The following is a 14,225-nucleotide window of genomic DNA, read 5'->3' on the forward strand; positions in this document are numbered from 1 at the left end:
TCATATACAATACAGCATCGAATCACAGTTATGGTATACATGACCTAAATCTCATATACAATAACATACCCCAGACGTGAAACATAATGAGTATGGCAATGCAACTTACTGCTGACCCCAACAAAAGGAATACATGTACTAGCTAATTACTGCTTCTTAGGACTAGCATCCTCAGAAAGAAATCCAGTTCAAGTTCTGAAGTATATCAGTTGATTTCTCACATTCATAAAATCAAAAGTGAGCAAAAAAAATGGTGCACAGACAAGGCAAATACATTACGGCCACTGTTGTCCTCTCCTCTCCTCTCCTCTCCCTCTTATACTAATTTTTCTTCTCCCCTTATCTACCCATATCTCTCCTCTTCCCAGCAACCAGCTTGACCTTCAGAAATATAAACATAGCATTCTACTAAGATTAGAAAAAGAATCAGTACCACATGTCCCTTGTCTTGCACTGAATTTCCTGGTATATTCTAAGAGGTAACCTGGTTCTCCAGACGATGGCTCAGTTTCTAGCACTCTGGCATCCCTTGCATCTCTGGCATGCCTTTTCCCAGCCAAAAGAGAAAATACTCATGGTCACAGAGGAATTGCATTCCCATGAAAGGTAAGTGCTGCATGTGTTTTCTGGGTATGACCAATGCAATTATTAATCTAGTAGCCATAAAATAATAAAAACATCAGGTTCAAAAGTTCCATACTTGAAGCTGTGGTAAACGAGTTTCAGATATGTATTGCTCTTTCCCTAGGTTTTGGATTTTTTTTTTTTCCTTTAACCCAAATTTCCCCTTACACTGAAATAATGAGGTTCAGTTCACTAGCTTGTCAGATTTTCGGGGGAGGCCTTCCTCCTAGAGGCTGAATCCTACATTTTCTTCCCTCCCATTCTCCCTAAAAAGGAAGGGCTAGACCTGCTGTGTTCAATATTTGTGCCTCCCATCACAGGTGCCCCTGTCTCCGTACACCATAAACTGTCACTAGAGGTATGACAGAAGAGGGACAGGGAATGCTGCTCAGATTCTCATAGCCTGTTTCTCCAGTAAATGGGGAATGACACAGACTGAACAAGTGTCTGGCTCAGAGGAGTCTTGGAGCTGGGTAGATCCTGCCTTGAGCCGGCTGAGTGTGGAAATTCAGATGTGACTGTCATGATTGCTGGACGTAATCTGTTCAGATACATGTGAACAAACATGTGTGCATGCTTCGTACAACCTGTCCTTAAAGGCAGCTCTTATGGAGCCACCTTAACGGTAAAGCAGAAACCTGAGCAATGGAAACCCTGCTGGGCATGTAGGGCACCAGCCCAAAGGCCTCAGACGTATTTGGTAACACTGTTGCTTTTGCCAGTCCTTTTACCTGCAGGTGAGTCTCCTGGAGGTCCCAGCAGACCATTCCCAGTGTGGAAGCTGATCTGGAGGGGCACTGATGCATGACACTGTCGCACAGCACAAACCGGTGAGCACAAAGTGCTGCTCATTTTGAGGTGCTCTCAAGGAAAGCCCCAAATGGTCTTCGGGAGCCCGCACCACCAGCCTTGGTAGCCACAGGTGCCCTTCGGCAGTCCTGGGGCGGCTGCGGAGGGTGCAGAAGTACACTCCAACACTTCCACGGCCTCCGGGGAGCAGAGGGCAAGCGAGCCGAGCCGGGCTGTGCTCCTCATCCGAGGCCATGCCCTCTCCCCAGACCCTCGGAGAGGCAGGAGAGAAAACAGCAACACCCTCGGCTCCCGCTGCGGGTGAGCGGGGTGGGTGTGTCGGGCAGGTGTCAGCCACCCGCTGCGGGCTCAGCGACCCCTCCTCCCCGCCTCGCTGAGCGGGGCGGGTCGCGCCAGCCTCGGCGGGGCTGGGGGCGGCGGGAGGCGGCGCTGAGCGGCGGGACGGGGCGGGACCGGGTGGGACCGGGTCCGCCCGGGGGACGCCAGAGCCGGGCTTGCGGCGCCGGGGGAGCGAGCGAGCTGAGCGGCGGGTGCGGGGCCAGCGCCATGGCGGAGAGATGCGATGTGGTCGTGGTTGGGGGCGGCATCTCAGGTGGGTCCGGGGCGCGGCGGGTGCTGCCGGCCGCTGAGGCGCCGGGCGCGGGCGGTGGCAGCAGCCGGGGCGCAGCCTGCTCGGCCGCTGCCGTCCGGGAGGGCTCGGCACCGCCGCCGGCCTGCCCGCCGTGCCAGCTCGGGGAAGTGCCCTCCCCGCCGTTCTGGCGGAATGCCACACGGTGCAGGCAGTGCTTGCTTTTCTTTCCTTTTTTTTTTTTTTTTTTCTATTTAACTCTTTTATTTTGCTATTTTTTGTTTTCCTGTCTTTATTTTGTTTTTAGTCTTTTCGATTTTACCGTGGTATTATTACAGTCGTCATTATATTTTTCTTGTTCTTCCACTGTCCAGCCTCAGCATCCCCTGAACGTCCGTAATTCTCACCAGAACCCTTGGAAGTTTTGGGCGGGCGAGGCTGCAGGCGCTCTGTATCCTCTGCTCTTGAGCCCAGGGGTGTTACACAGAGGCCTTCTATCACCCATTAGTTGTTTAAATCTCAGGGTGTCCTCTGCTTAGAGCAAGTGGAAGCACAGAGGAAAAACACCTTGAATCAGCTGGATCGTTTAGCAAGGTTCTAGTTCCTCGTTCAGCACAGGTGTGATGGGTCTGAGAGTGTGAGCCAGCTGGCAGAAGCGGGCAGCAGGCCTGGAAGCCTTCTTGCACTGAGGGGCCATCTGCTGCTTCTAACCCAACCCTGCCTGGAAGAGCTCTGTGCCTGCCTGGAGTCAGTCTCTCTGTTGTGCATTTGTTCTGGGATTTATGTGGCAAATAATTTATAGGTGTGCAGTCGTTATTTTTATTTTTCTTGTGCCTTTTGACGTATCAAACAGTTGCTTTTGGCCTGTTAGTGTTGGGAGGTAACGCAGTGGGATAGCTCCTGTGCTGTGTGTTAATCTCCTCAATGCATAATGAGCATGCATACGTCTGCAGATCCAAGTAGTATCTCTTGCCAAACTGCAAACAAATGACTCGAGGTGTGATAAAAACATGTTACTTTATTATTTTTTTTAATTATTTCCAGTATTTATTTATATGTAATTCTAGTTGTCTGTTTAACCATTATATTAAGGCATGCAACATGCAATTTGAATGATGCACAAAAAAATGAAAAAATCATTTGCCTTATTTCCTAAGGCTAATTCTCCGATGACAAACTGCTGAATAGTTATTGAATGCTTTGAGTATGTCTATGCAAGTAGCAAAAATTAACCATCACTTTTCTGTAAAGCACAGTTGATTCTGAACACAGCGTTATGGCTAATTTTTAATTTACACTGTGTTTCACAGTGAAAGTAGATTACAGAAAATTAACCAGTGATAACTATCTATTAATGCCTTCTAAACTAAAATGTTTCCAGTGATGTGTTTTTGTACAGCAGCAGTGCTACAGGTTCCCTTTGTTGAATGAGTTGGAGGGAGTTAGCTTTTAACATACCCTTGGTTTTCATGGTTACCATGGGAATATTTTCATGGCACACCTGCACAGTCTACATGTGTTTGTCTGACAGAGCAGTTGGAACAGAGAAGCAGTGCTCTGTCATATTAAATGGTGTGCTTCACTCTCTGTTTCCAGCAGACAGCAGCAAGTGGTGGTGGGGAAACAGGGCATGGGGTGTAAAGAACCAGTTTTCTGTTTACTTCCTTTTACACCAGCTCTTCACCAAAGCAGTCTGGTTTCACGCTGTAGCAACTTTTTTCCTGTCCTCACACTGAGGCTGGAACAATACACATGCACAAAAATTACTAATGACTAAGCATCTCTCTTCAGTCACTTTTCATTAGCTACTATGTGCCATTGCTGTTTCACCTCTGCCTTCTGCGTGCACCCTTCTCTGGAAATCATTGCCTTGCAGTGAGGTGATGTAACTATGGTTTTATATCTTCTTGCTCCGATTGGAAACTCCTGCTTTCATGCCAGACTGCTGCAGACATCTCTTCTCCTGTCCACTGGAGAATGAAGTATATGATTATTAAAATGGGTTGCTCCTAGGAGACCAGGTTTGTTACTGCTTCAGATTCGATGTGCATTCCTTCAGAAAGTTGCTGTTTCTGAGCCGGCCTGAGGTGCAGCCAACTGGGACTTCCCTGTTACTGCCTTTGGGTAAGGAAGGCATGTAGAATAGTGGAATGCTCTAGTAACCTTCAGAGTAATTGTGCTTGAGTTAGCAGCTACAGCCATAGGCAAAGCAAGGTAATCACAGAAGAAAGAAAGAGTTGCTGTGCTGATGAGAGAATACAAATAAGCATGTTGCAGAGGTGCCATTCAGCTCTCTCTTTTCTGTTTCGTTATTTAGGTTAATAAAAGCTGTCCATCTGCAGTGCTCTGACCCTCTTTGACAGCAGTTTTGCCCATCTTTTATCCAGATTTAATTAGTAGAGTCTAAAATTTAGAGAGTAAAAAATCTGACAATAGAATAGAAGGGCAGTCACTGTTTTCTGAGGGGGCTGATGTTTTATCTGAAGATCCTACTTCTTTTGCTGAATCATTTTCCATGTCCTTTACTACAGCTTTGTTGAAAAGCAAAGACTAAAACTAAAGAATTGACTCATCTAAGTGTTAAGTAGTGAAAATCTATTCAAAATTCGTTTCTTTCAAGTCTAAAAAAATGATCTGTAGCTTCTCTGAACATTTCGGATAATTCCAATACAGTGACTAAAACAACAAAAGCTGTAAGCCAGTTTCAAATTACTTAAAAAAACTCAATCAGGTTAGATGTTTTGGGGGCTATTATCTAAAGATATTCCATCTTTTAAAAATAGACTGAGGTGGAGGGCAAAGTCTTTTTTCAAAACAAATCTGGGATGTGTTATAAGTATACAAGATATGCATAACCTCCACTACTTACTTACTAATATTAAATTTTTGCTCCCTGGTACTAATTTGCAGTGTCATAATATTCCTCATTTGAAAAGATAGCTTGCCAAATGGGACAGTATTTTTTGGAGAACATTACAAATCTAGCAGTCCTATACTAGATGCCTATTTGGAGCAGAAAAAACCCCAAACAAGCCAAAATGTGGGCATGGATGAAATAGCTGTGCATGATGAAATGGAATGGGCCCCAACTGTAGCACGACTGTAACTCTCTGAGGGATACCACCCTCGCCAGGATGGGCTCAGGCAAAGGGAGTCCAGGACATTTCCCTATCAGATGACATGATGAAGCTCTTTGTTCACATTTTCAATTGTCCATCTCTGTATCTGCCATCAGGGGGGTTCTTCCTTTTGGACTCAATGACTCTCGTAGCTACTGCAAAGGAAAATGAAGCAATTAGGTGGATCCTGCCATTCTACTTCTAGATTTTTCACAAAAATGTTTGCAATACACAGTAAACAAAATAGAAAGCTGCATTATGTTGTGAGATAGTTTGGTAGCCTAGGCAGCAGGGACAGCATTGTAAGTCACTGACTGATTTGTCCTAATTGGTCTGAAACTTCATTTGATAAGAAGCTTTCTGTTCTACCTGCAGGAGCCATCTCATCTCCCAAGGCTCAAAGCAAGGCATCATTAAGGAAAGCTTTTTCATTAGCTTATAAAACCATTATGAAAGGGTAGTATTAAGGAAAGTTCATTCAGTCTGTTCAGCAAAATGTGATAACCACCCTGGAAGAGGCAAAAAAAATAAGTTAGGATGGCAAAATTTTGTGCAAGGGATTCCTGGGAGGCTATTATGAAAGTATATTACGGAGGATCTAAGTGTATATTATAGAATCCCAGAATGGGTTGAGTTGGAAGGGACATTAAGGATCATTTAGTTCCAACCCCCCTGCATGGCAGGAACACCTCTCACTAGACCAGGTTGCTCCAAGCCCCATCCAGCCTGGCCTTGAACACTTCCAGGGAGTGGGCTTCCACAACTTCCCTGGGCAACCTGTTCCAGTGTCTCACCACCCTCATACTAAAGAATTTCCTCCTAATGTCTAACCTAAATCTGTCTTCTTCCAGTTTTGATCCATTACCTCTTGGTGTCTCACTACATGCCCTTGTAAAAAGTCTCTCTCCAGCTTTCCTGTAGCTCCTTCAGGTAGTGGAACACCTCTATAAGGTCTCCCTGGAGCTTTCTGTTCTCCAGGCTTAACAGCCCCAACTCTGTCAGCCTGTCTTCACAGAAGTATATGTAGCAGTTGATGTTAGTTATGAACTGCAAAGTTTACCAGATTTTATTATCCGTACTGCTGAATTGCTAATTTTTTGACAAACAAGACTAGACACAGGAGAAGCTTGAAGTTCTTGGTAGGAAAGTTCAGTCCATTGTTTACTTGGACATCCCCTTGCAATGGTGCTTTTTTAGCTTATTAGGTTTGTCGGAGTCCAGTCTAGCACTCAACTAGAACCTAATCACACTAGGGGTGGTGATAGTTATTCATTTGCATTAGTGTATTGGTTTGGATCAGGTGGGTACCCTGAGCACATCTCCTGGTTGACCTTGCTTACTGCTTTACAGTGCTCCACAGAGCAGGCTCAGGACATGTGCATTGGATTCCTTTATGCATGAGAGCCAGTGGGAGGATACACTCTAGGAACTCACCTTTTGAATGCTAATGCCTAATGGGGGATGTTCAGCCTGTAAGACCATAGGAGAGCTAGTCTGAAATAAAGCTCATTTCATGCTCTATAGCATGAATACTGGGTATTCAGGATACAACTGCAGATCACCTGCTGTTCTGCACTTTTTGCTAATGTAGAAACTGCAAACTTGCTTTTTTGGGGCTACTTTTAGTTTTACAGGTTAAAGGTAGTAACATGAAAAGCAAGCATTTCAGTTTTGTTTTCTTCTTCCATGAAGAGGGCACATCAAGGGCAGGAGTAATTTTAAAGGCGCATGATTGAGCATGCTTCCCCTCCTGTTACAGACTGACCATAGTGTCAGGTCTCCAGCAAAAACAGCAAGAGGTCAGTTACCACAGTGGTATGAGTCTGGGTCAGATGCTGTTGCCTCAGTCCCAGAGGCTTTGAGGACCAGTCCACTGTTCTAGCTCCATCCTAGGGGTGTTCTAGCTGTCTAACATGACCTCAAGAGTATGCAAAGAGTGAAGGATAGCTAGTGAGTGAGTGGAGGGTAGTCTTATCAGAAGGTGGGTAGCTGTGGCAGAAACTAAGTAGGCATATTTGTACTGCTTGAGTAGGTGCCTCAGCAATGCAGGCTTCCACAGCCCTGGTAGTCCCAGAGGTAAACTTCCAGAGCTGCTGGTAAGATCATAAACCAGCAGAGAATTTGCTCTATGTTTACATATCATACACAGCAGCTAGTGACAATGAATTTGGTCTTATGCATAATTTAGTTAATGGAGACTTCTTCAGAAGTTACTATTCTGTGTGTAAACAATCTGAGTGATTTTGGCATCCTTCCCACTGGCAGTTTCCTTCTCTATAGCACAACTGACAGCTGTAGTTAAGTAGTTCTGTTACTTAAAGATAAAAAGCCATATTGCCCCACTGCCCCTTCCCAGAGTAGCTTGCCTTTGTGTTTTGTCTCAGTTCTGTAACAGCTTCTTCACAGGGTACACTGATACAACAGTAAAGTTTACTGTAGTTATAAAAGTTTGCTGAGCAATGCCACAGTGGACTGAAGACCTTCCTTTGGTTTTCCTTTACAGAGAACCTGTCTTGATTCACTTACAAAGCTCTCAGTTAGGTTTCTGAAATCAGCCATCACTCATCTGGGCTTTGATTTCTTGAGGAAATTGCATTCGTCTCATTACGGTTTCAACCTTTTAAATTTTTTATAGCCATTTTTTAACTTAACATGGTTTTCCTTCTGGGCTGATAACCTATTTCATTCTTGTAAATGTATCTCATATATTAAAGTTTTTTTGCTGCCTTGTTTGTCAAAATGTGATCATTCATCTAATTGACTACTTTTATTTCCTTACAGACTGATTTGTGTCTAAGGTTTAGAATGTTGTAATGTTGTATGATCTTTGTTTAAAGATATTTTTTTCTGATTTTAGTGGTTAATGAGAGTGCACTGCAGTACATTGGCATTTAAGCCATGGCTGTCTAGTAGTCTTTTAAATAACCCATCTGTGCTTTTGTATTTTGTGCAACCTTTTCTGTCTTGTCAGTTTTCTGTTCAAACAGCTTGCTTAAAAGTAATGTGAGTGTGATGTTCGTTAAGTGTTTTTGCTCCAGAAACAGTTATCATGACCAATATTTGGGGCTGAAGTTCTGTAAGGGAACAGAAAGAGGAATGGGCATCAGTATCTCAGTTGTGGAGATCCTGTGTTCTGGGTAAGTTAGCAAAAACGAGATGCTGGAAAGTGCCTGTCAAGCCACAATGGAGTTGCATTGACTTAGTTAAGAAACAGCAATACTATTATTTGTAGGAAGAGCAGGCTTGCTTCTAAGGAGAGAGTGAAATGTTTTCAGGGACAAAGCTGCCCTTGGGAATTCAACCTATCTTTTTCTTCTCCCCCATCTCTTCTTCTCTTGCCTGTCCTTCTTCATGCTGCCCCCACTGCCAGGAAGATGTCCCTCATTACCTAGCAAATATGTGGGGCTCCTGACCCCGCCCTACCCACAGCCCCACAGGACTCAGCTGCAGTGACTTCATGTTAGGAGGGAAGGGCTCTTGATGGCATCAGGCGCATTAGCAGCTATGGATGGAGAGCAGGGAACTGCTGAAGGAAATGATGGGCATCAGGGTTGTTTTAGGGAGTCTGTGGGTGCTTGCTTAGAAGAGAAGGCAGAGGATAGGCTGGGGGAAACAAAATGTGCAGACTGTCCCTGGAAGAAAGGGTAGTCCAGTCTAGAAAGTTTAAGACCTTGTGAGCTACTTCTGGTAACTGGTGTGTATGGTAAAATATATCATAGATGCAGTATTTTTTAATACTGGCTTAATACTGAAGAGTCTGGCTGTGGTTCATTAGACCCTCTTGACCAGAGGCTGAATCAGTGAATTCTGTGGAATACTGAGCACAAATGAGGAAAGAAAAAAGTATAAATTCTTTTACTTTACACCTGAGATACTTCTCTTTTCCTCTGTGCTTCCTTCACATTTTTTTTCCCCACAGATTGATTGCATCTAATCTAATGGTAGCATTTTTTCTTTCATAACACAGATGTTTTCATGAGCTGTTTGTTTTATAAACCTGTTTGACCTGCACTTAGAAATGAAGGGAAGACAGTCAACTAGGGAAAAGCAGTGGATGTCATCTATCTGGACTTCTACAAGGCCTTTGAGACGGTCCCCCACAACATCCTTCTCACTAAATTGGAGAGATATGGGTTTGATGGGTGGACTGTTCAGTGGATAAGGAACTGGCTGGATGGTCGCGTCCAGAGGGTGGTGGTCAACAGCTTTAAGTCCAGATGGAAAACAGTGACAAGTGGTGTCCCTCAGGGGTCAGTTCTGGGCCCAGTGCTGTTTAATATCTTCATTAATGATATTGACAGTGGCACTGAGAGCACCCCCAGCAAGTTTGCTGGTGACACCAAGCTGGGTGGTGCGGTCGATATGCCAGAGGGACGGGATGCCATCCAGAGGGACCTGGACAAGCAGGAGCAGTGAGCCCAGGTGAACCTCATGAGGTTCAACAAGGCCAAGTGCAGGGTCCTACACCTGGGCCAAGGTAACCCAAGATATGAATACAGGCTGGGGGAGGTCACACGTGAGAGCAGCCCTGTTGAAAAAGACCTGGGGGTACAAGTGGATCAAAAGCTGGACGTGAGGCACCAATGTGCAGTTGCAGCTCAGAAGTCCAACTCCATCCTGGGCTATATCAAAAGAAGTGTGGCCAGCAGGGCCAGGGAGATGATTCTGCCTCTCTACTCTGCCCTGGTGAGACCTCACCTAGAATACTGCCTCCAGCTTTGGTGCCCTCAACACAAGGAAGATGTGGACCTGTTGGAATGTCTCCAGAGAAGGGCCATGAAAATGATCCAAGGCCTGGAGCACCTCTCTGATGAGGACAGGGTGAGGGAGTTGGGGTTGTTCAGCCTGAAGAAGAGAAGGCTCTGGGAGGACCTCACAGTGGCCTTCCAGTACCTGAAGGGGCCTACAGAAAAACTGGGGAGGGTCTTTTTACAGGAGCTTGCAGTGGGAGGATGAGGGTTAATGGTTTTAAGCTGAAAGAAGAGAGATTTAGGTCAGAGACCAGGTGGAAATTCTTCAGTGTAATGGTGGTGGGACACTGGAACAGGCTGCCCAGAGATGTTGTGGGGGCTCCATCCCTGGAGGCGTTCAAGGGCAGATAGGATGGGGCAGCCTGGTCTAGTGGAAGGTGTCCCTGCCCATGCATGGGAGTTGGAACTCGATGAGCTTTAAGGTCCCTTCCAACTAAAAATATTCTGTGATTCTGTAACTTGAAAACCTTCTTATTCGATGTTTCCCTTTTGGGCTTCTCTGGATGACGTATATGTTCTCAGTCTTTGGTATCTCAGCTAGGGAATGGTTCATGCTGAACTGGCTGTCAAGAAATGAAGTGGTCTTTTTAGGATATCTGCAATGAGCTGGCTGGCATGTAAAATGATTATATAGGATTCTCGGAAAGAGTGAGGTTCATCTTCACTATTCAGTTGTTCATACAGATAAAATGTTCATAAATCCCTGTGAGCTTTACAAGCTAGTAGAATCTAGCCTGTGTGTGCATGCGTGTGTGCACTTGGCTACCTGTGTTGTGATGGTACTAAGAATTTCCAGAGTCGCTAGGGCACAGCTCAGTAGATATTTGAAATTGACACTGAGATATGCTCGATATAAAACTATAATTATTAGTTGCAACTGGGTGAAGACTGTTAGCTGAAGATCAAGGAAAACATGAAACAAAATGGGTAGCCATGGAATGAGGGCATGGTGGCTCTGCTGGGGACCTTGCTAGCTGCCACGAGAAGTGACCTCATCTAGAGGGCTGCCTGTGAGTCAACAGATACTGAGAAAAATGGATAATTACATGTTACTCTTTAATGTCAAAATATGAGAATAATAATCTGTTTATTTTTTAAGTTCATGTCTTCTATTTTATCATTATTTTTAGCATTTGCTCTTCTCAAGGGACTAAAAAAAAGAATGATTTCCTTGAGAACAGGAAAGACTTAGCAAATTAGATAAGCATATCTCTTCTGAGGCAACTGCTGCATAATTGTGCAAAGTTTTTCAAATGCAGCCGAGCCTGTTTTTTTTCCCACACCGCTGTGTATGGAAGGCAAAACTTCTTCAGAGTAAATCTGGCTGGCGTATTATTTGTTTGTATATTTCTTCATCGTATTAATGCCTAAAAGGATGCTTTTAGTAAACTACCCATATAGTGCCTCAACCAACTCACTGTGCCAAGCTTTGTTCCAATGCCATGGTGTGTTTGCTGCAGTGCTGCCTTGTCTTCTGGTACTCCTTATCTCCTTTGTTTCTTCTCTCTGTCTCTTGTGTCTTGAGGCAGCCTGGATTGGTCAACTAGCAGAAAGGGATGACCTAAGCCAAAGGAGGCCCTGGGATTGAAAGTGTGATATAATACTGCAGTACGGATATTATTGTTATTGTTATACATTTAAATAGTTAAGTTGATTATAATAATGATATTAATAATAGAATTTACTTTAACTCATCAGTGTATTCTGGAGCTATAACAAAGGACATGCAGAATGTGTTGGAGTTTTTTTTACCTGCTTGGAGCCTAGAAGCAGAATTGTGACTTTTCCTTTTGAAGGGTGACATGGGCATTGAGTGGGATTACCACTCCATATGTAAGACAAAACAAATTCATAAAATGAGCAGAATACTGAGTTAATACTGATTGATACTAGAAATACTAATTCTTTGAAATGCTGGAGTGCCCAGTTTAATCAATCTAAAGTTTTTTTGGAAACTTCATGTGTAAAAACAAAGTGGAAACTAAGGGAAGCCCTGTGCAAGGGCAGAATAGCTGTGGCTTCAGTGCTCAAGCCTGGACATTACTGCACTGAAGGCATTGTGCTTCCACCCAGACTCACAGGCTGTTTTCATGCCATGCTTGGCAGGGCTTGAGCTTAAGGCAGCTCCACTTTGCTCATCTTGCTCACAATCGGCTGGGCTCTACATTGCTTAACAAGGTGCAATGCCTGGGGCAAGTGTAGACTGGATGTTTTTGATGCTGGTTTTAAGAACTCTGCTTAATAAACACTGTTCTCTGCACCATAAGTGAATCATCTGAGATCAGTGGTAGGGAGAAGAGATCACCGAAAGTTGAGACTGGAGTTTATGCTCACATAAAGTCATATTAACTTGTGGGGATGCTCATGCTGACCTTAGTGACAAGGTTACAGAACCAACACTCAGGCAGAAAAATTCATTACCTTGGCTAGACAATTAAATGCTAACAGAAAAAAAATTGTATTTGCTTATGAATGCCTTATCCTAGGCAGAAATGGTATGTGCTTTGCACAAATATTTTAAGTAACTGTACATTTTAAGCAGATAGGCGGATTGATAATGTTTTTGGTTTTTTTTTTCTCCTTGGAGTTTCTGAAACTGTAATTTTATTATTGTTTTTTAAACTTCTCTAGTGTTGTTGGTGAGTGGTATTAATTTTAATGGCATTCATTGCTGCACAGTGGTACAGCTTAGGAAGAGAGAGTATCTCACTCCATGGTCAAAATATTTGCATCAAAACAGTTGCTTTGATACCTTCACTGTACTGTTCAGCATGTGAAGGTAAGGCATTGAGACCAAGAGTGCCAATTTACAGAACCCCAACCCCTCAACCCCAATGTTTTTACATTATGAGCTATATTTTTTGTATCTTTCTTCCATTAGACCGAATTAGATATCTAAAGTATCCTTGTAAAGGTGGCCCATATAAGAGAAGTTAAAAGGTTACCTTCACCCTGAAAGCATATGGATGTAGATGAGGGTCTAAGTTAATAAAAGGTATTGTCAGGTTGCAGTATGTTGTAGACCCCTTGTAGCCCTTTGCTTTTCAGAAATATTGTTACCTAGACAACTCTTGGAGCAGTTTGGGTGCTGTGTACCTTGTCTTGCAGAGGTCTTAGAAAGCAACAAAGTAGGAAAACTGACTACTCTTCATGCTCACCATTTTTTATAGCACTGTGCCAGCCTGATGTGAACCGAGTTTCAGGCAGTGTTCTCTTAGCTCTCTCAGTTGTCATCTTCACATTACAATTCTCAGCATGTCTCTTGAGTTTCTAAAAGAATAGTATTCTTCAAAAGAGCAAAATCCTTTCACCTTTCAATAGTTTGAGAAAAGTTACAAAAAATGTATGTAACTAATTTACCTAGACCCTGGGTGTATGAGTCAATCAGAAGATCGGTATTGTCTCAACATTGTCATCACTGACTAGACCTCAAAATCTGGACTAACACCTTCACATGAGTTTGCAGTGGCTTGCTGAACTGGCTATTATCAGATGCAGGAACCATGGAGAACAGACTGAGGTACTGACATTGCCCGATACCTGGTACAGGTCTATTCTACTGGAGCAGCAAAGTGAAGAACTGCTGTCGAGGAAGATGGATCGTGCTTTCTGTGCCAACACCGATGAAGCCTCAGTTGAACTTTGCTCATTAGAATGTTATTGTAATACAAAACCACACCTCCTGGTAAGAAGCTACCCTCCTCCAAATCTGGCCATGCATCAGACTCTCCTCTCTGAGCATGTGTGGAAGCCTCACTCCAGACAGGTGGAGACTGGCACATTTCCATGGGGCAGAGGTGGAGTGTAGGTGGGTCCAAGGAGGAGCAAGGTGTGCTACCCAGAATAAAAGATGGTTCCTTAGTAATTGAACTTTGAAGATCTTCCCCACCGAGAGAGCATGACGATCGAAGAAGAAGCAGCGGAACGCCTTTGGATTCGGGACCATAGGCATGCCTTTGGACCTGTGGTGGTAGCTATTATCCTCTTCCCCACCCCCTTTTTACCTCATCTTTCCTATTTTTCTTCCTTTCTATCACATGCCACTTTACAGGCAAGACCAATAAAGTCATTGTGTGTTGATAACTCCCTGGGCCTGTTGCCATTTCATTTTTGCACTTCAGGATCACAGCTGAAACGAACCATCATGCGTCCACGGAGGAGTAGACCATGACACTGGGCCAATGTTGATTTTGCTTTTTTTAGTTGTTTTGTTTTTTATTTTGCTTACGATCCTTACTAATAATGCCTTACAGGCATTATTGTCTCAAGCCAGTATTTCAGTTAAAATATTTCAGCTGGGTAATGATGAGTGACACTGGTAAAGGTGACTGGCGCCAGGTTCAATCTCTCAGT

At 43.9% G+C, this 14,225-nt stretch overlaps 1 protein-coding gene across 4 annotated transcripts in view; it reads left to right on the forward strand.

The window, feature by feature from the left end:
- The first annotated feature begins 1,652 nt into the window (after positions 1–1,652).
- Positions 1,653–14,225, forward strand: part of MAOB (monoamine oxidase B) — a 57,759-nt gene continuing 45,186 nt past the window's right edge. For 3 of the 4 annotated variants that reach the window (XM_051609097.1, XM_051609095.1, XM_051609099.1), the window contains exon 1: positions 1,653–1,734. In XM_051609097.1, the coding sequence (XP_051465057.1) occupies positions 1,668–1,734 (67 nt within the window). In that variant the 5' untranslated portion in view covers positions 1,653–1,667. Of the gene's footprint in view, positions 1,735–1,902; positions 2,027–14,225 lie in introns of those variants that run through there. The other variant, XM_051609098.1, reaches the window with a different exon arrangement.

This window comes from Apus apus, chromosome 1, assembly GCF_020740795.1.
Source record: "Apus apus isolate bApuApu2 chromosome 1, bApuApu2.pri.cur, whole genome shotgun sequence".
Taxonomy (NCBI): domain Eukaryota; kingdom Metazoa; phylum Chordata; class Aves; order Apodiformes; family Apodidae; genus Apus; species Apus apus.